Genomic DNA, 19128 nt, shown 5'->3' on the forward strand with positions numbered 1-19128 from the left:
AAGATCCATACCCCTGGCATTTAACAAGCTATAATTCCAAATAACCACCCCCCTGTGCGCCATCTCCGGTGTTCGGTAAAGCTTCCGACAGGAACGGGGCACGGCATGGTGTATACTAGTCGTACTGACTAAGAAGGTGAGTCCTAGGAGATAAACCGCGTCATGGGCCAAGAAGGCGGGACCCATCTTGCTAGCTGTAGGTCGTATTCGCGATATCGGATGAGAGGGAGGGAGAGGGGGATTTATAAGTTTATAGAGGGTTTGTAAAGATTCGGTGGCCTGGACCTGGTTATGGAGCTGTAGTGGCGAGTGATTTGTGATTCATACTCCAGAATGTAGGGAGGCGGTTGTTCTAGGTCGGTCGGGGAGGGTCCGGAGAATTGGAGATGGCCGCGTCGGGGGTCACCGAAGGGTTGAGGGGTAAAGGTAGAGGACTTAAGATCAAAGACACAATAAATGGAATCAACATAAATATGAATTCCAGTACTGACTCTCCTATACTGTTACTGTGATGAGCTGTATGTAACTTACAGTATGTATGTATGTATGTAAGATATGTATGTCACACCGTTTTAGGCAAGAGGAAGACAGGAACAGAGCAAATAGATCACCAAAGCCGGGTGTGCCCGTCCAAAGTTAAGACAAGAAGTCTTACAAGTTATGCAAACTACTGATTGATAAAAGTACAAACACAATTAAAAAAGGCCGCATTCATTCTAAAAGAGATTCACACGTACATTACATATACATACATACGTATATCTACTAAGGTCTCACTTATTCATCCATTCATACAATCCCCGCCAAGCACATCATCATCACCACTCTATAAAACACAAATCAAACAAAGACACCCCCACTAACCGCCCCACACCCAACCTTCTTCCACTTCTACCTTTATATATCACCCCACCACCTCCTCTTCTTATCAACAACAACTTCACAACTTCACAAACTCAACCACAGCACAACACACCTCACACACTTCCAAACTCAACTACAAACACACTTTCAATCACCTCAGTCAACCCTACCAAATCAATCAAGATGTCTGCTCCTCAAGTCGGAGATGCCCTCCCGGCCGATACCACCTTCTCTTACGTCCCTTACAGCCCTGAGAACGCTGATTTCAAGGCCTGTGGCATGCCAGTGCCATACAATGCGTCCAAGGGTATGTTCTCTCCGTCAATGCTTCATTCAATTCACCTTCACCACGATCCTACCTCCGAGCACTCTACCCCACTTGCTCCGATCTCCGTCTCAAACCCCCTCCCCACTTCACCTTCATCCTCGCACCCACCTCTCCCCCGCCGATCTCAAAGCTAACACCTCCCCCCACAGAATGGGCCAACAAGAAGGTCGTCCTCTTCTCCGTCCCCGGCGCCTTCACCCCCACCTGCTCCGTCTCCCACCTCCCCGGCTACCAAGCCGCCCTCCCAGAGCTGAAGGCCAAGGGCGTCGACATCGTCGCCGTCGTCGCCTCCAACGACCCATGGGTCATGTCCGCCTGGGCCAAGGCCTCGGGCGTCAAGGACGACAGCATCCTGTTCCTGAGCGATACCGATACCAAGCTTGCGTCCACCTGGGGATGGGCTGCGGGCGGACGCACTGGGCGCTGGGCTGTTGTGCTGGAGAATGGGAAGATCACTTATGCGGGTAAGGAGGAGGGACAGGGTGTTACTGTTAGTGGTGCTGAGGCGGTGCTTGCTAAGTTGTAAGCGGAGATACGTGAGCTTTGCGTGGATTTCGCGGAGGATGTGGCATGGCTTTCGTGGAGAGGTAGCATGGATTTCATGGAGAATTGCGAGAGGTAGATGATACAGTGGTGGACGATTGAGTCTCCGCGAGAAGATTTCTACAATAGAGAATCTCTGCTCTTCATTCTACTCGTGCAGCTTGTGGTCTATGAGATTGTATCGTTGACGAGAAAATAGTTCGCTGGCATTATGCCTTATCTCGACCCCGCACCTGGCACATTTATCCCACCCACCACCAGCAGCTCGATCAACACCCAATTACCCTCCTACCTTATCCCAGAGCCCCAAATAAACTTGCCAACCTTCAATCACTCACCGCCATAACACTTACTCCCAATCCCAAGCTCTACGGGTAGTAGCGGTACGCGGCGGGACAGGTGAGTTTGGAAACGTCATGGCCTTGGCACCCCGTCTATCCCAGCCGCCGAGGCTGATTCTCCACGGATGCCGATTCTCCGCGGACAGGCGACTTCAAACAAACAAAATGCAACACATGAACTATAAGCAGCCAAAAGGAGATTTCCAAACCAATAAACCAATAGCTAAGTCTTTCGCTCAGAATAAATCTCTTCGCCTCGCCGTCCAATCAATGTCACACGTTTCAATTTCGGATGTTGGAAGGGGGAGTTGGATGCATGTTCGGGCTGTCATAAAGCGGCCGCCGAGATTCATCGTTTTTTCCTAACTGGGCACAGCAGTGCACATTTGAAGAACAACCACATACAGAATCTCTACCAGAGATAGTTGCTGAATGAAACTGACTTTGAAGTCTCTATTGATGGAAACTCAACTAATGACAAGTCACGCATGCATACCTATGGTATGGTATATCATTTTTTTTTCGCAATGGTCAGGGTATGCGCCTCCTTGCATTGCAAAGGACAGAGTATTCTGCTCCTTTCCCTTAAATAAATACGATGGCTCTTTGGGACCAACACATATTTCCAATTGACTACATCTCCTGAACACGAAAGATATCCTCCATTGATAATAGCCTCATCTCTCATCGCGACAATGGAACAGCACGAAAACATCGTCAACAGCGTGGCTGCTGCAGTCCAAGGCTTCTCAGAACGTGGGAAACCGTACCGCATCTTTCACGGCTCTAGTAACTCTACTCGTCTGCGCGTCGCGACCAACACCATCGATATCAGCGCCCTATCCAATGTAGTTCTAATCGATGAGAAGAAGCGCACAGCGCTCGTCGAACCCAACGTCCCCATGGATCGCCTCGTTGAAGCAACTCTACCCTACGGCCTCGTCCCCCCCGTTGTCATGGAATTCCCCGGCATCACTGCCGGTGGTGGCTTTTCCGGTACCTCAGGGGAGAGCAGCTCGTTCCGCCACGGGTTCTTCAACGACTCCATCATTGAAGTGGAGATGATACTGGGGAATGGCGAGATTGTCAAGGCATCGGCCACTGAGCGCCCAGACCTATTCCATGGTGCTGCTGGCGCGCTGGGCACCCTCGGCACGGTGACGCTCATGGAGCTGCGTCTTGTGGAAGCTAAGAAGTTTGTGAAAGCGACGTATTTACGCCTCAATGGAGTCTCAGAGGCTATTGATCAAGTTCAGAAGGAAACCGGCGACTTGCAGAGCGACTATGTTGATGGGATCCTCTTTTCCAAGTATCACGGTGTCGTTATCACCGGTCAGCTAACCAACGACATACCGGACAACTGCACGCCAACAACCTTCAGCGACGCCGCAGACCCCTGGTTCTATCTCCACATCCAGCAAAAGACGGAGAATCTCGCACCATTCGCTTCCGTTACGGAGTACATCCCCTTGGCGGAGTATCTGTTCCGCTATGATCGAGCGGCCTTTTGGGTGGGCCGTCAGGGCTACACTTACTTCAAGTATATCCCATTCAACAGCTTCTTTCGCTGGCTGCTAGACGATTTCTCGCATACACGCACGCTATATCACGCTCTCCACGCCAGTGGCGTCTCTTCGCAATTCGTTGTTCAAGACCTCGCTATTCCGTATAGCACTGCTAAAGTCTTCATCGACTTTATAAGCCAGGAATTCGGGATTTGGCCACTCTGGCTTTGTCCGCTGAGAGCTGCGTCAACGCCTACCTTCCACCCGGTTACATCGGACGGAGACGTGAAGGGAGAGGTCGCATCTACGAGCGTATCCAGGCCCATGCTCAACATCGGCATTTGGGGCTGGGGCCCTCAAAACTACGACGAGTTCATCGATAAGAATCGCGCGCTGGAGAAGAAATTGGATGAGCTCGGTGGGCGTAAGTGGCTATACGCGCAAACCTATTACACCGAGGAGGAGTTTTGGAAGGTCTATGATCGCTCCTGGTATGAAGCACTGAGGTCAAAGTTCAAGGCTACTACTTTGCCTAGTGTGTTTGACAAGGTCAAGGCCGATATAGACGGTGGCAGAAGTGAGAATAAGGGATGGGCGCAGAGAATTAGCCAGATGTGGCCTATTGGGGGGTTTTATGGCATGGTGCTTGCTCTTCGGTCTGGGGACTTTCGTTTGCATCGAGATGCGAAGTGGAAATTACAGTAGTTGGTGGATTCTGTAGGGCTTGTGCAGATGGTCGTGATATGTAGAACGGTATAGATGTGCTAATGATATTATTAAATCTTTTTGGAAACTAAGCATTTGTTACGTTTTGGATGTCGGTAAAGCTTTAGTTGGTGTCAAATTGCTTTGTGCGGTTACCAATGATTTATCACTAAGCCCCTTTATTTAGGGGCTTAGCTACCTTATCTACCTATTTAGAGTTTGGCCCCTAGTGACCTACCCCTAACTTAGGGCTATGCGTCACCCTACCTAGGCCTAAACCAAGCCCTCTCTTTACTAAGTTATTGCTCCCAGTTCGGTCGCTCGACCTCCCCGAGCAGCAGCACACCAACGCTACAGTCGCCAAATGACTTCCTGGCGATGAGAACTGCGTTCTGGAAATTGAATCAGACGGCTTTACTAAGTATCATCTCACAGCTGCCACTCTTCTCGGTGCGGTGGCCGACTGCAAGCCCAACTTCCAATACACTATTATAGATTGATTATGGTGTATCCGCTAGGTTCCACTCAGCTAGTACTCCTACAATTATTTAAAATGGGAACTAAAGGAATCACGAATGATTACTATTCAAAAGCATAAAGATATCTCTCATCGCCAACCCCCTAGCCCATTGGCCCCCTAGTCGTGCCAACCATTAACGATATTAGCATTCATGTTGCTTCTGCATCGTAGCTGCATGATTCCAGTTTGCCCCGAAGGATTAGGGAAAAAGGTGCACATGAAGTCGTCAGAGTGATCAACGACACAGTTGCCCTTTACCTCGTCGTTCACATCGACAAAGTCGCCGTTGCGGTTCAGATACCAAGCTGGAAATCACGCTATGTCAGCCCAAGACCGAGTCAACTTCAAGACAAGAAAGAAAAAAAAAGACTTACTATAATGTCCCATTTTGTTTTTCCACTCAAGCAAAGTTGGGTCCCCGTCTAAGCCTGGGATGCCGCACCCGTCACATCTCACACCGCCCGAGTTCCCACTTAAATCCTCAGAATCATTTTGGAAGATGGCATTGCCGACGTCGTTGCAGTTGGGGGGGGTGTTAAGGAATATGAAGCCATTGTTGATCGAGGGTTGGGGAAAGTCCGTTGCGGGGAGGTCTGTGTCGGTGACTGCATAGATGAGGAAGCCTGTCGTATAGCCGTCACCCCCGTCATCGCCGCCAGTGTCACCTCCGTCATCGCCTCTCGTGTCGCCTCCCGTGTCGCCGCCGGTATCGCCTCCATCATCGCCGCCCATGTCGCCGCCCGTGTCGCCCCCGTCGTCGCCTCCGTCGTCGCCTCCATCTCCGCCAGGCGGAGAATCTCCAGGGGCGATAGGCAGGCCAGGGTCCACAATCGCACCATCGTCTCCTCCGGTTGGGCAGCTGTTGAACCAAGTCCAGCCGAGGGCCGTCTTGGGGTTGACGTCGGTCAAGTCGGCGCGTCCCTGGCCGCCGAGGTTGGGGAAGTGAAGGTTGGGGCCTGAGGACGAGCCTTGATATTTTTGGCCCTTGTTCTCCCACTGAAAGGAGCTGCCCGAGATCTGTTTCTGGCCTAAGTTGTAAAATACCTGCGTGTCACCAGTGAACTTGTCAATCCACATGAAGTCGTCGAGGCCGTCACCGTTGACATCGGCAAACTTGTGGTTAGCACGATCCTTGTCCTCGCTGAACTTGATCTGGTCCACCCACTGCAGCCCTCCGGCCTTATTCAGCCAGCCGGTCACTCTGCCGTTCGGCTCTAGACACATGTAGTCGACGCGCTTGTCGCCGTCAATGTCGGCGAATTGGATTCCGAGATCATACAACCCGACACCCCAACCCTGAGTGCACCCGGACCCCACGACTCTGGTTTTCGCGCTGAACGAAAACTGGTCAGATGCCCTGTCCCAGTAGGTGTAGTAAACATCCAAAGCGCCAGTGGCCTTGTCCGTGACGATGACATCACAGAAGCCATCGCCATTCCAGTCGCCGAGGTGGATGGCCTTGCGGTCGATGCCGCCGAGATCCAGGACGACACCCTTGCCATTCCAGCCAGTGTAATCCGAGTTGGGTGGCGTGTTACGATAATATTTTATTTTGGACATGGCGTTAGACTCCTTACTCAAAGGATTTGTATTGACTGAACTAGATGATAAATCCAATTGCCGCTTCCCTATCTCAATTACAAGGGCCCAGCACGTAAACTAACCATCCCCCGCTCTCTCTCCTTTTAACCTTCCCGGGGTTAATTATGCGTACTCCTCCTACTCTTAATCTTAATTTTATGACATTATAGCGAACCCCTGTAAATCGATTGGCTATTAAATAGAAAATATACGAGGAGGCCTCCGGAGAAGGCGGGTGCTCGGATGCATCCGAGAATGGATCCATAGAATATTCCATAACAGTGCTGTCAGAAATTGGGGTCCCGGCTAACGCTACATCCATAATGAGATTAATGCTAGTCTGTAGGATTTCTAACGACGTACAGTGTCTGGTCTGCTCAGGTAAGAAAATACGACACAGCAGGCACCAAATGAATCCGTCGAGGAAAAACCTAGAGTTAGTAGCACTGGCGTTTTTGTTACTCGTATTTCTCACCGGCGCTGGCCATACACTACACAGGGAATAATGATATTTAAGAGTCTATTTTAGGGGTTATATTAACTGCAAGGACGAATCCTCCCGCAGCTGTCAGCTCTTCCCCTGCAGGACTAGCCCCATCCTTTGAACCCTTTGAATCCATCAAAATATTGTCTAAAATCTGACTGCCTCTCACGGCACCCGATACACCGAAGAATTAGGCAAGAGGCGAGGCTGAAAGAGGACGAGGCTGAAAGTCAAATTGTCATACTAATATAGCAAATCTGCCGAACAACCAAAATACGGTCTTTTATCTCCCCTCACGTTATCCACCTCTTAAAGATTGTCTCGGCCTTACAGTACTGCTACACGGACATTGACAAACTAATACCATCCCAGCGTCTATGATAACCTGCTTCACATCATCATGCGAAAGGGAACCGTTAGCTGCCTGGAGTGTCGGCAGCGCAAAGTGCGCTGTAATATGACAGCGAATGCAGAAGCATGTGGGAGATGTGTCATGAGGGGCTTGCCATGCACCGACCAAGGGTCCGGTCTCTCAAAGGCGGAAATGGTAAGGGGGACAGAGAAGCTACGGGTGAAACAAGTAGAGCTTCGAGACTTAATCTCCGAAGTGTTGCAAAGGTTGCATCCCAATGGAGGCCAAACTCAGGGGACGAAAGCCGAAATTGCCGCCGTCGATGCTCTGAAGAAGTTGCAGGCGGAAATACCCCAATCTTGTCAGATTCCCAATTCTAGCACGCCTCCAGATGGAGATAGCGTCTGGGAACCCCTCGGCGGGTTTGATAATGTTCCGCTACTAGGCCTCTTCAAGAATGATGCGCTAGGAGAGGAGCACTGTGAAGGGGGTTTTACCACTGAGTCTCTCTTCGACAGCGAAGAGCAGCGAGCTGTTGAAAAGTGGAATTCGTTAGCAGAGCTGAAAGCAGCTGTTCCAAACAGCCGTGACCTGAGCTTTCTGTTTGAATCTGGCCAGGCTGTCTGGCGAATATGGCAAAGGTCATTTTCAGGAATAAGAGAGGTAGACACTGGTCTTGATGGAGGTTGCCACATACCCAGCCTTCAGTCGCACATATCTAGCGTTGCGAAATCCAACGACCCCGTCGCCATTGCAAAGGTTCTGTTGTGCTCAGCATTGAGCGCTCAGCAAATTGACCAAGGATCTGATATCACGGAATCACTCCTCTCAATTTCTCCGAAGGAGCTTCAAAGGCGAACTTTAAACCCAGTGGAGAAATTTTTAAGGGAAGACGAACAGAGCGCATGTTCTTTGGAGGGCCTAGAGTGCATTTTGACACAGACTAGGATCTACATCAATGAAGGGATGCCGCACAAAGCTTGGCTTGCTTTCCGGCGCGCCATCAGCTATGCACAGCTCCTTGGGTTGCATCGTCAGCAGATGGGCTTCGAAGATGGCAAATCTCGCCAAAAATTGTCGCTTTGGATGCGGATGTGGCAAGGGGAGAGATATTTATCTCTTGTACTCGGGCTTCCATCCTCGGCAGTAGAAAATTTAGGTGACCTTCACGAACTGCAAAAAGAGGGCTCGAAGGTCCCGAGTGGGGAGTATCTACTTCTTAAGCTAGGCGCTGTGTCAGGGAGAATGATTAACCGCGACCAACACCCAACCAAGTCTGACTACGCTACAACTATACAGATCGATCAAGATTTAGAAGAGTGTAAGAATAGTATGCCAGAATCCTGGTGGGAAATGTCGATAGGACCCGATCTACCCCTCGCATCAGCGGCAGATATGTTAGCTGCGAAGTTTGCCTATCAATTCCTACGAATACTACTTCACCTCCCATTTATGCTTCAATCAAAAACCAATCAGAGGTATGAATTTAGCAGGATAGCAGCGTTAGATGCATCACGGGAGATGATCAAATACTATCAGATCATGCGAGACGTCGATCGTCCTTTATTTAACATATGCTGCCTAGCTGATTTCCAAGCTTTCACTGCGGCAATGGTGCTGACTCTCAGTCTATTAGACCAAGCTGCGCCGTCAAATGTTAGCCTAGCATCACATCAAACCAACGGAGACTGGAAGATTATTGTCGGCATCACGCAAGTCCTCAAGCGGGTTTCGAAAAGTAGCACTTCTAGTGTAGCAACGCAGGCTACTAAGGTTTTAGAGGATCTATACCATATCCGGTTCAACGAGTCCGACCACGGCAATGAAGCATATCATGCAGTTATACCGTATTTTGGAAAGCTTACAATCAATATGAGAAATGCTTTCCAAGCTCCGGTGCTAGAGCAAATGCAAGTCGAGGACCAAGGTATATTAACAGACATGTCTAACGCTGCGACAAACTCCAACTATCATCCTGATAACCAGAATATTTATTTCGAGAGCTATTTGCCTCTTTCCGAATTTGAACCGCCTTGGCAGAATATGCAGAACGAGTGGTTGGGCTCAACAACAGATTTCAGTTTGTGCGATGATTGGGGCACATTCCTTTGCAACGACGAATTTAACTTCACAGAATGAAAGCCGACCAAGACATTTCTACGGATGATAGTCAGGCTCTGGCACGGCTCGCCCGCTGCCAGGCCCATCTATCTACATGTCTATCCTAAAAGTCCGAAGGAGGACGGACTATGTGCAGTAGAGAAATTCACACTAGCATTTATGTTAATAGAAATTATTATGTTTGCTCTATTTTTTGGGTAACTAACTTGGGACACTATGGCCCTGAGCGATTCAGAGCATTTGTTTTATTTACAGTTCCCGTAAACATTACGGCGATGCATGGTCTCTCTTCAGACTTTTAGGCCGCATGAGTATTGAGGCAACGAATTGTTATGTGAATAACTGTAGAATTATATCCTCGAAAAAAACATATGGCGGATCCAAGTAATACTATCCCCCCCCCGATACCACTTATAGACATCTTGACACTTCTGGCACCTTAGCGCGGAGTTCCTCTACTATCTCACTCCATACATTATCCTGCATCTCGATCCCCTCGTTACTAGTTACGAGCTCTCCTGGCCTATCATATTGATGATTAGATTCTGTAAATAAAGCGTTAAAGTACGAAGACTATAACTTACGTTGTCAAGGCTGTGATCTTGTACCAGCCCCCATGGCATTCCGGACCTAACGCAGCCGCCGAGACGTATACCCTCGCACCCTCTTCTGAAGACTTGCTAAAAATCGCACCATATACGCGGACTCCAGCGGAAGCAACAAATCCAGTCGCGAATTCTCGTGCAAGTTCCGATTTGCAGGCTCCAGGGCATACTGTTGAGACGATGACATCTATTTCTCCGCTAGGCTGTGTAGCCAGTGCTGCCAGCGACCGAGCCACGTACATAGCGAGCAACTTCGATTTCGCCATCTGATCGAGGCCATTCCAGGTGGTTTTATCAGCTGGTCTGGCATTAAGGGCTTGCAGAATGCTGCCGCCGTATGGCACTGTGTCTGGGATGTCGGTACTTTCTACCCACCTGTGGGCCTCTGAGGTTACAATGACCAAACGTGAGGTATCGGTAGACGCCTTAGACAATTTCAGCTTCGGTAGTAGCAGTAAAGCTAGCAGCGCCGTTCCTAGGACGTTGACCTGCAACGTGGACTGCCACCCTTCATGCCCAATGGTGAATTCCTTTGACGCGACGCCCGCGTTGAGTATGACGACGTCTAACCGTTGTAATTCGGCACCCGCCCGGTTAGCAAATTGTTGTATACTGGAATAGCGACCCATATCGAGTTCCCAGGAGTCTACTATGCCCTTTCGCTGTGTCTGCTCCTCTATCTGTCGACAGGCAAGGGCTCCTTTCGGCATGCTTCGAACGCCGAGAATAACCTTAGCGGCACCGAGCGCAACAAATTTAAGGGCGGCTTCGTATCCTAAACCGGTATTGGCACCTGTGACAATAACAGTCTTTCCGTCAAATCTGGCAATGGGTTGTGGCACACCCGCCCATTTCTCAGTGATGAATGGAAGGAGATTAGACTTCATCGTTAGGATTTGGCGATCTTTCTTTTGAAAACATGTGCCTCAGCGTGCGTTCAATCAGCTTTTCGATTAAATCAGGCAATTTGATAAATAAATCAAGTGTAAAATGGTATGTTCTTCTGCCTTTTAAGCCATAATGCAGACGCGGACGAATTGCGGTCGTACCCCTGTTCGTCCGCTATTCGTCCGCACAACGCCAATGGGGTGGCCGCACCAGCGCTCCATGTTAGCATTCCGTCGGACGAAGGCCAGTTGCCCCGAACATTAACTGATTGGTGAGAAGACTGGATAAGGGCAATGGCAGTGCCAGATATAGTAAGTGCATACGGAGAAGAACTGTGTTAAGAAGCTGCGACCACTATGGCCTAGCATGGGGGCGAGCCGTGCCAGAGCCTGTAAGTAAAATAAATGCTCTGAACCACTCAGGGCTATAGTGTCCCAATTAGTTGCCCAACGAATATAGCAAACATAATAATTCCTATCAACTTAATATTAGTAATAATTTCTCCCCTGCACACGTTCCTACTTCAGATGATAGAGGACGTTGGAAATGTTAGAGATAAGATTAGATTAGATCCAATCGCGTTCCCCAATCCACATTAACTTTTTACCCTCGCAGAACAACCCAAATCACGACCGCCTCAGAGCAATCCCAGCTCCACCAACCCTCCAATGGCACCAGGAGATACCCCAAAGCCGAATCAAGCTCCAGGCAAGCCCACAAAACGCAAAGATGCCCACACGAACCCGAACCACAAGCCCAACACCTCCCGCGTCCCCAAGCGCCAGAAGACCTTCCACGCGCGACAGATCCTCACCCAAGCCTCCGATCCCTCCCTCTCCGCCGGCGAGCTAAACCTTGCCTCCTTCCTGAAGGCGCGCGAATTTGAGATTACCGCCCTAGAAGATGGCATGCGCCGTGCGAAGGGCGCACTGACGCAGCGGGCGTTCCAGCAAGTGCCGTGGGACATGCGGCGGCGCACTGCGAGCCACAATGCGAAGAGGGTGCCGAAGCGGTTGGCGCGGCGGGCGAAGAGAGAAATGAAGGAGGATAATACGCCGACTGTTGTTGCGAGGCGGCGAAGGCCGGGGACGGCGAGGGGGAGGGTGAGGAAGGAGGGGTTGGCAAGGATGAGGATGCTTGTTGCAGCGACGAGGACGAAGAAGGAGGGGAAGAATAAGGAAGATGGGGCGGAAGCAACAGATGGGATACTGGGGCGGAAGGCGAGGCCGAAGGCTGCGACGGGGACGTTGAAGCGTCCGCCGAGGCCGGCTTCGAAGTTTAGGAAGAGGCAGATTCATAAGAGCTGGTTGCCGACGCACATGTACCATGCTAAGAGGGCGACTATGACGGCGCCGGGTGATCCGCTGTGGAGGTTCGCGTTGCCAATTACTCCGACTCAGAAGTGTTATAGGCCTACGCATAGAGCTGGTGGGGAGAGGGGTGCGCTGGCCTGGGATATGAGTTATATGAGTACGATTGGCATTGAGGGCACTGCCGGGGCTTTGGAGAGGGTTCTGGGAGAACTAGGTGTGAGCTTCGAAGGGAAGAAAGCAGAAAAATGGAGAGAGGGGAGAAGAACTTGGAGTGGTTTACTGAGTAGAGCCGACCAAGCGCAACGGAAGCAGATTGGGCCAGCAACTATTATATGGTGTCCACCCCCGCCCGTAGTAGAGGCTGAGGAAATACAAACCGACAAATCGAAGAAAGCCAAAAAGTTACCACGACACCGTCTGTTCATACGGATACATCCAGCTGCGTTTCTGGAGGTGTGGGATGAGGTCCTTCGTGTGTCAAAGATGCAATATCCTATTGTGCACGTGGAAGATCTACGATTCGATATTGGAAGCATAGAACTTACAGGGCCAAGTGCAACAGAGGCCCTGATCGGGACATTACATCGTTTTGATGAACGAGCAACAGAGCACGGGAGCGTGTTTAAGTCATTAGCGGGCGTGACCAATGCCGCATCCTTGCCGCCCAATGCTCTTCTCTCCTTCTCAATACTAGACCCCCGACTACGTTACCCACCTCGGAAAATAGACCTCCCCAAACCACACGATGAAACAGCAGCATTCACACTTCTTCAAACCCTCGCCACCTGGCCCGCCGACGAACTCCCTCCATCATCATCACTATTCGACCGCGACATCAGACACAAAGCAACTCGACTCCCCTCCCAAAAAGCTTTAAATCGCCGCAAATCCCTCGCACCCCCTGGTGCCTTTCCACCCCTCACACCTAATGACCCCGCCATCCCAATTCTTCTCTACCCATCCCGAACTTCCGCCTCATCCTCCGCGCAAGGAACCTGGACTCTTCTCGCGCCGTGGAAATGCATCTCCGCGATCTGGTATCCGCTGCTGCATTTTCCTCTGTCCTGCGGCGGCAACCCGCGCTTCGCGGGCCTGCAGGAGTTGCGACAAATACGGTTCGAGCGTGGCGTGCCTTGGTTCCCTGGTGATTTTCCGGGGACTAACGCTGGTTGGGCGTGGGAGGAGAAGGAAAGGACGAGGAGGAAGAAGGAGTGGGATGCGCGACCGAAGGGAAAGAAGGTTTCATGGAAAAGCTTGGATTTGGGCGCTGGACGTGTGGGGGAGGTTGGCGTCGGGTGGGCTTGTGATTTCGCAAGGCTGATGGGATTGGAAGCGCAGGACGAAATGGAGGATGTGAAGGCAACACTGAGCACTGATAAACAAACAGACGCAGTCTCGGAAACGAAGACTAAGTCGGCTCCGATCCAACAGATCGACTCGGAGGAGTTTGAAGCACTTCTTGTGGACCCTAAACGACAGATCCCAAGCACTTCAGTGGCTACCGTCCGTGTAACTCTTTTCTCCCGTGGCGTGCCTCAGCCGTGCGCACGCATCTATCGCCTCCCTCTCGTTTCCACAACCACCGAGACAACATCGAACCCCCAAGCTACCCCAATCACCGCCGTTACCACCCCCCCCCCATCCTCAACACCTGCCGACATCCGCGCCTCATGGCTGGCCCTTGTCCCTCCCACCACAAAGAAACCGGGAAATCCCAAGCCCACCAATCCCCGTGCCACTAAACTCCCACCCACCGCCACACCAGCGGACCGGTCCCGCGCGCTCGCACAAGAGCTGGTCCAGACTCCACCTCTACCATATCCGCCGCCAGTGCCGGAGCGCGCACACCCGCTCGTATCGGGGGAGGAGGACCTGATTGGGTTTGTGATGACGGGAAATTTCAACCTCGCTGCTGGGGCGGGCACGGGAATTGGAGCCCTGGGTGTGGAAAGGGTTGTGGGGGGTGTGAGGGGAGGGGGGAAGTGGAAGGGAACGAGGGGTGAAAGGCTCTGTGTTGTTAGAGGAGTAGGGGAGAGTGTGGGGAGGCTGGGGTGGTGGGAGGTGATTTAGGGAGGTGGAAGGGAGAAATGCGAGCTGGGAAAGGATGGATTACTTTGACACTGCGTAGATCACGGATAGTTATATTTAATAGAAAGAAACTTCTGTGATATCATCAATTCACTTGGTGTTGGTGTGTATCATTGCAATGGGTGATGCTCCACGTAACAGAACCTCTCCCGAACAGTCGCAGCGCCAGCCATTGAGCTACGATTTCCTACTCAACTCTCTTCCACTCTACATGACGCTGGGCATGCGGGTTCTGCTGTGGCAATTGTAGGAGTGGAGATAATAGGCCTAGCGTCTTGCGGATTCCGAGATAATAAGCATCACTGATATTGGCCACCTTTTGCTAGGTTAGTATGAGCGACGTCAGTCTCCAAGAATGAAGAACATACCTCAATCCTTGAGTAAATGCCCTGCTTGAGGTTGAGAGGCAGTTCTTTTGCGTCGACGTTATAGATGTCGAAGCTAACTCGGAGATCTTTAAGGCGACCCAGAAACTTCTTCAGCACCTTGTGAAGAAAAAAGTACAATTTGCCGTACCAGTCTTCTGGTGCAGGAGATGACGTTTGTTTAACATCCGTGGTTAGCCATCCGCTAGACGGGTTGGCTTGGTCACTCATTAACCAACTGTTAGAATTGGAAAACAATGTTCTAGTCCGCGGATGTTAGAGTCAATAAACATATCAGGAGGTACTAGGCACTCACGGATTTGGCACATCAAAATCTCCACGTGGATTCCCAAATGGCAATAGTAATCCATCCTCTCGAAACCGTTGTTTGGCAATGCGCATAGACGGAGATGCATCTTTATAGTACCATCGATCCCGAAAATCAGCCCTCTCGGGGGCTAGTGTTACAGCTCTGCGGATCTTCGCGGCATTCTCAGGTGTCAAGCCATTTGGTATGTCACAGAATCCTTGAAGCCGAAGCCAGTCTTTCTTCTTCAGTACGAGGCGGAGAGTTTGGCCAGTCGAGAACTTCCAGGTTTTTGCCAGGACAGCGTTTGGCGGCTTGTCTGAGATTTTGCCACATAGCTCCACAATCAATGGTTTCACTCTGTTTTGAAGGAGAGACAAGGTACTAGTGGAAATTGATGCGGAATACCAAACATGAATCAATGCCTCTGCAATGTCTAGTGGCGTGTTGGTTTCCTCGGAGTCTTGAGAAGTAAGAGTTAGAAGTAACAAAATGGCGTTTCGAGCTACCACGTCAAACTCTCAATCATTCATAGTGACTGTAAACTGTTGGGTTATTCCCTCGGGAATATTTGCAATTGTCTTTACAACATGGCGTAAATCTCCCGAAGCTGATTTGCGTTAGTACGTACATTACAACTTGGACGAAAATTTTACCTACAAATAGCAAAGCTATATCGTCTGCATAGTTAAGGCCTTCATTCTGCTCTAGATTGAGGACATCCATAGCATGCGTTTTTCCCCATAGGTATTTTTCGCCTCCGAACCGGTTGTGAAATTTTGAAGCAGCTTCTCCGATCTCCCAGGCAGGTGTGCGGCCTTCACGGAAATACGCTGGACTCCATTTGTCCTTGCTCATAGGAGACTTGCAACATTTCTTATGCTCTAGCCAGTGAGATTTTTGGCACTCGACCGTGCAATACTAGTATATGTTAGTGTATAATAAATATCGCTGGTTACTGAGGATGGGGCCCGCTGACCACAACAAGTTTGCAACTTGTACAAACTTTGTTCCCGAGTTTCCCGCAATGAGCTGAACCAGGAGCCCAGTTTGAGCAAGCGGAAAGAAGGGCTGAAGGTACACTCATGATGGTGGTGTGTGAAAGTCGTTATGTGAAATCCGATAGGTTGATCGCTGCCACAGGCATAATAGAGTCTGATGGAGGCGAAATATTTTTGGGGGGCTACTGTTGTGAAAGGATGTATGGGGCGAAGTAGAGGTGAACATATTAGCGCCTTTTTAGACTGTTAGGTTCTTTGTTAAAGATATAGATTACAAGTGAATAAATTACAAATACGGGTACACGCATAAAAATTCACCGCCCTTTTATCTAATCCAACTCTCATTGCTCTGCTTTTTATATAAATTAATATTCACTCTTACCTTGGTTCACGGTTTTAATCACGTACGTCGACCAGCTAGCTTGGTAGCTAATCACCATATGTCTTACGTCTCATTAGGATCTCAGGTTACATATTTGCATTTGAATCTCTACAGAGCTGTATAAGCTTCATGAAGCTCTATGGAGCAAGAGCGTCGGCATGGCTAACGTTGAGATCAATGCTGATTCTTGGGTAATCTACAGGGCTTAGCGCCGGGATGGTAGTTAACATTAGTGGCTGACCGACCCAGGTGTCAAGATCTCCACAATGCTCCTTCGCTGCGTCTGGGCACAGCTAGTGCTGAGTCATTAGGCAGCACCATATTCTGGCATACAGTGTCTATAAAACTTATATTATAAAGTCTAAGCGACAGAAGGGATGATGATTATTGCTATTCGATGAACCGCGTTGCACTACTGTCTTTTAACAAACAGTTAAGAGGATCAAAAATCTCCCATCAGACCTCTGTAGGACCCTGCAGAGCTACGTCTGTGGAACTCTCGACGCCGAAAACTCCTGGTCCCGCCCGCCCACCACGAAAAGCACTATGAACCCCCTTCTACAGTCGCAGGTAAACCCTGTCCCTCAACCGCCCCCCTCACAGCTCGAGGATTACAGCTGGACCGTTGACAGCGCCGATGTCTTCGTACGCTCCGGCCCAAACGGCATGAATCGCTTCGCGCCCTGGGGACCCGGGAGGGCCAAAGAGATTGATGGCGCTTCCGCGTCCGCCTCAGAAGACGAGTAATCTCCCGCTTCACGCAACACTTCCCAAAGAACTAACCCCGCGCCAGATCTCCGCGCGTTGAGACACTACCCCTCTTCCCGCATCCGGCAATCTCGCTGCCCGTCCCGGAACTCAAATTTGATTTTCGGATGACAGTTACCCATAGTCCACCTGTGCGGCTTAAGACCACGAGTGCGGAGATTAAGAATTGGATCCCGATTATGGGGGGCACGTGGTCGGGGACCTGTGGATCGGGGATCGTTGCTGTAGGTTCTTCTAATTCTTCTTTCTCTTCTCCATTCCAGCCTGCACTGAGTTACAGAGAGATGAGTGGGAAAAGCGAGGAGTGGACAGGGCTGACGTGCCATTGCAGCCGGGTGGACATGTGGTACATACCGTACACAACCCATCCTACATCTCAGAAGTGAAGATGGATTACATCATGCAGACGGTTGATGAGCCACCAGCGATGATCGCGGTACATGTAGAGGCGAGCAGGACGGGGCCGCTGGAGGTGCTGAAGCAGTTGGGCCCGGGGTGCCAGGAGGGGTCGGACCCGAGGAGGTATATGTTCCGGCTTTCCTTGAGGATGGAGACAGCAGATGAGCGGTATGCGGAGAAGGTGAACTTTGGGCTGTGGGTGGGTAGTGGGGTGAAGAATGAGTGGGAGTTTGTTTTTGAGTAAGTTTACCCTTTTGAGAGGCGCCGTGCGAAGGTAAAAATGTTTGCTGACCGGACTTTTTAGTATCTATAGAGTACAGTAATGGTGGGACAGAACTTGCTTTGCAGGAGAGATATAATTAGTCCGTGTTGTGTATGCTATTATTTGTACGTGAAGTCGCAGCCTTTTACAGCTTGCCAGAAATGGCACGGAAATTCGGGACAACCCTCTAATAAGTCTGGGCTCCGGTTATCAAAGGATCCATTTAAACCCCCCAATCTTTACAGAGTAACCACCACCTTCTGCGCCGACACTCCCTTCTTACCAAGCTCAAACGCCTCCTGGATACTCTCCAACCCGTGCCCCCCCTCCAACGGCTCTGGCGCACACTTAAACACGCCCTCCTCCAGTGCCTTGGGCAAGAAGTGCTCAAACACCGCCGGCCCAACCTCATTATCCTTCAGGTCGCTCCCAAAGATAAACTTTGCACCCACTCCCTCAGGCAACTGCGTTGGATCAAACTGCACAGCCATGGCCACAAACTTGCGGCCCTCGCTCCCGGCCACAATATCCACGCACGCCTTCGTCACGGCCGCATTAACCGCTGGGTCCACGCCCCCGATCGCTATGGCACCCGCGGATTTCTTGCCTGCAAACGCGGCGAGAATATCAGCTGTCACGGTTGGGCTGGAGTAGTCGAACACGGCGCTGGCGCCGAGCCCGCGCACATAGTCAAAGTTCTTGGGTGAGCTCGTAGTGATGACCTCGTATCCCGCTCCGACGGCGAGCTGGATGGCATTACAGCCAACGCTGGTGGCACCGCCCCAGACGAGGAGCGTTTCACCCGTCGGCTTTGGTGTCACGGTTGGATGTTGGAGCGCAAGATAGTCTTTCTGGAACAGCCCACAGGCGGCGGTGGAGATGGCAAGCGGGAGGACGGCAGCTTGCGAGTAGGTGACTGAGGCGGGAATTGGGGATGTCAAGTTCTCAGCTACGACAGAGTATGTCTGGAATGCTCCCTGGGCGGTGCCGGAGGTGAGTCCCGTGGCCGTAGCGACGACGCGGTCGCCAGGTTTGAAGCGAGTGATTGAGGAGCCGAGTTCGACGACCTCGCCGGCGATGTCAGAGCCGAGGATGGTGGGGTACTGGGTCCAGGGGAAGAGAGCTGAGCTCATCATTTGCATGGCCCAGTCTACCAAGTTAATTCCTAGTGCACGGTTGCGGACGACGAGTTGCGTGGGCGACGGAGGCGTGTAGGGCGCGGGGCCGACGGTGAGGGAGGTGGCTTTTTCGGTGGTAAGCCAGGCTGCTGTATTGGTTGGTGACATGGTGGTGATCGACAGTATATGGAGGTTTGAGGTGGATGTTATTGGACTTTCTGCTTTCTAAGCATGTTGCTTTGTATTCGGGGCAGGAGTTCTGTGAGTTATATATCAAGTCTGATACGT

General features: G+C 50.9%; 9 protein-coding genes across 9 annotated transcripts; 5 read left to right on the plus strand and 4 right to left on the minus strand.

Moving 5' to 3' along the window:
- Positions 1-869: 869 nt before the first annotated feature.
- VE01_04556 (uncharacterized protein) lies at positions 870-1718 on the plus strand (the record flags this gene model as incomplete). Its single annotated transcript, XM_018274027.2, has 2 exons — positions 870-1171; positions 1342-1718. The coding sequence occupies exons 1-2, from the start codon at positions 1048-1050 to the stop codon at positions 1716-1718; spliced, it is 501 nt and encodes a 166-aa protein (XP_018131267.1). The 5' UTR covers positions 870-1047.
- On the plus strand, positions 1453-4370 carry VE01_04557 (uncharacterized protein). The gene has a single exon (XM_018274028.2). The coding sequence runs from the start codon at positions 2772-2774 to the stop codon at positions 4284-4286; it is 1515 nt and encodes a 504-aa protein (XP_018131266.1). The 5' UTR covers positions 1453-2771; the 3' UTR covers positions 4287-4370.
- Positions 4371-4791: 421 nt separating this feature from the next.
- Positions 4792-6855, minus strand: VE01_04558 (uncharacterized protein). Its single transcript, XM_018274029.2, has 2 exons — positions 5181-6855; positions 4792-5111 (listed from the first exon to the last, which is right to left on the minus strand). The coding sequence occupies exons 1-2, from the start codon at positions 6364-6366 to the stop codon at positions 4924-4926; spliced, it is 1374 nt and encodes a 457-aa protein (XP_018131274.1). The 5' UTR covers positions 6367-6855; the 3' UTR covers positions 4792-4923.
- VE01_04559 (uncharacterized protein) lies at positions 6788-9528 on the plus strand. The gene has a single exon (XM_018274030.2). It carries the CDS (start codon positions 7272-7274, stop codon positions 9360-9362), a length of 2091 nt encoding a protein of 696 aa, XP_018131391.2. The 5' UTR covers positions 6788-7271; the 3' UTR covers positions 9363-9528.
- A 172-nt stretch (positions 9529-9700) lies between these two features.
- On the minus strand, positions 9701-11179 carry VE01_04560 (uncharacterized protein). The gene is made up of 2 exons (XM_018274031.2): positions 9929-11179; positions 9701-9867 (listed from the first exon to the last, which is right to left on the minus strand). The coding sequence occupies exons 1-2, from the start codon at positions 10834-10836 to the stop codon at positions 9756-9758; spliced, it is 1020 nt and encodes a 339-aa protein (XP_018131256.1). The 5' UTR covers positions 10837-11179; the 3' UTR covers positions 9701-9755.
- Positions 11180-11472: 293 nt separating this feature from the next.
- VE01_04561 (uncharacterized protein) lies at positions 11473-14220 on the plus strand (the record flags this gene model as incomplete). The annotated part of the gene is made up of 1 exon (XM_018274032.2): positions 11473-14220. Exon 1 carries the CDS (start codon positions 11506-11508, stop codon positions 14218-14220), a length of 2715 nt encoding a protein of 904 aa, XP_018131340.1. The 5' UTR covers positions 11473-11505.
- Positions 14221-14425: 205 nt separating this feature from the next.
- On the minus strand, positions 14426-15997 carry VE01_04562 (uncharacterized protein; the record flags this gene model as incomplete). Its single annotated transcript, XM_018274033.1, has 5 exons — positions 14426-14554; positions 14607-14841; positions 14920-15373; positions 15567-15831; positions 15917-15997. The coding sequence occupies 5 exons, from the start codon at positions 15995-15997 to the stop codon at positions 14426-14428; spliced, it is 1164 nt and encodes a 387-aa protein (XP_018131254.1).
- Positions 15998-16529: 532 nt separating this feature from the next.
- Positions 16530-17704, plus strand: VE01_04563 (uncharacterized protein; the record flags this gene model as incomplete). The annotated part of the gene is made up of 3 exons (XM_018274034.2): positions 16530-17036; positions 17087-17285; positions 17393-17704. Exons 1-3 carry the CDS (start codon positions 16840-16842, stop codon positions 17702-17704), a joined length of 708 nt encoding a protein of 235 aa, XP_018131255.1. The 5' UTR covers positions 16530-16839.
- Positions 17705-17961: 257 nt separating this feature from the next.
- Positions 17962-19008, minus strand: VE01_04564 (uncharacterized protein; the record flags this gene model as incomplete). Its single annotated transcript, XM_018274035.1, has 1 exon — positions 17962-19008. The coding sequence occupies one exon, from the start codon at positions 19006-19008 to the stop codon at positions 17962-17964; it is 1047 nt and encodes a 348-aa protein (XP_018131252.1).
- Between the last annotated feature and the right edge of the window lie 120 nt (positions 19009-19128).

Source organism: Pseudogymnoascus verrucosus (assembly GCF_001662655.1).
Source record: "Pseudogymnoascus verrucosus strain UAMH 10579 unplaced genomic scaffold scaffold_16, whole genome shotgun sequence".
NCBI classification, from domain to species: domain Eukaryota; kingdom Fungi; phylum Ascomycota; class Leotiomycetes; order Thelebolales; family Thelebolaceae; genus Pseudogymnoascus; species Pseudogymnoascus verrucosus.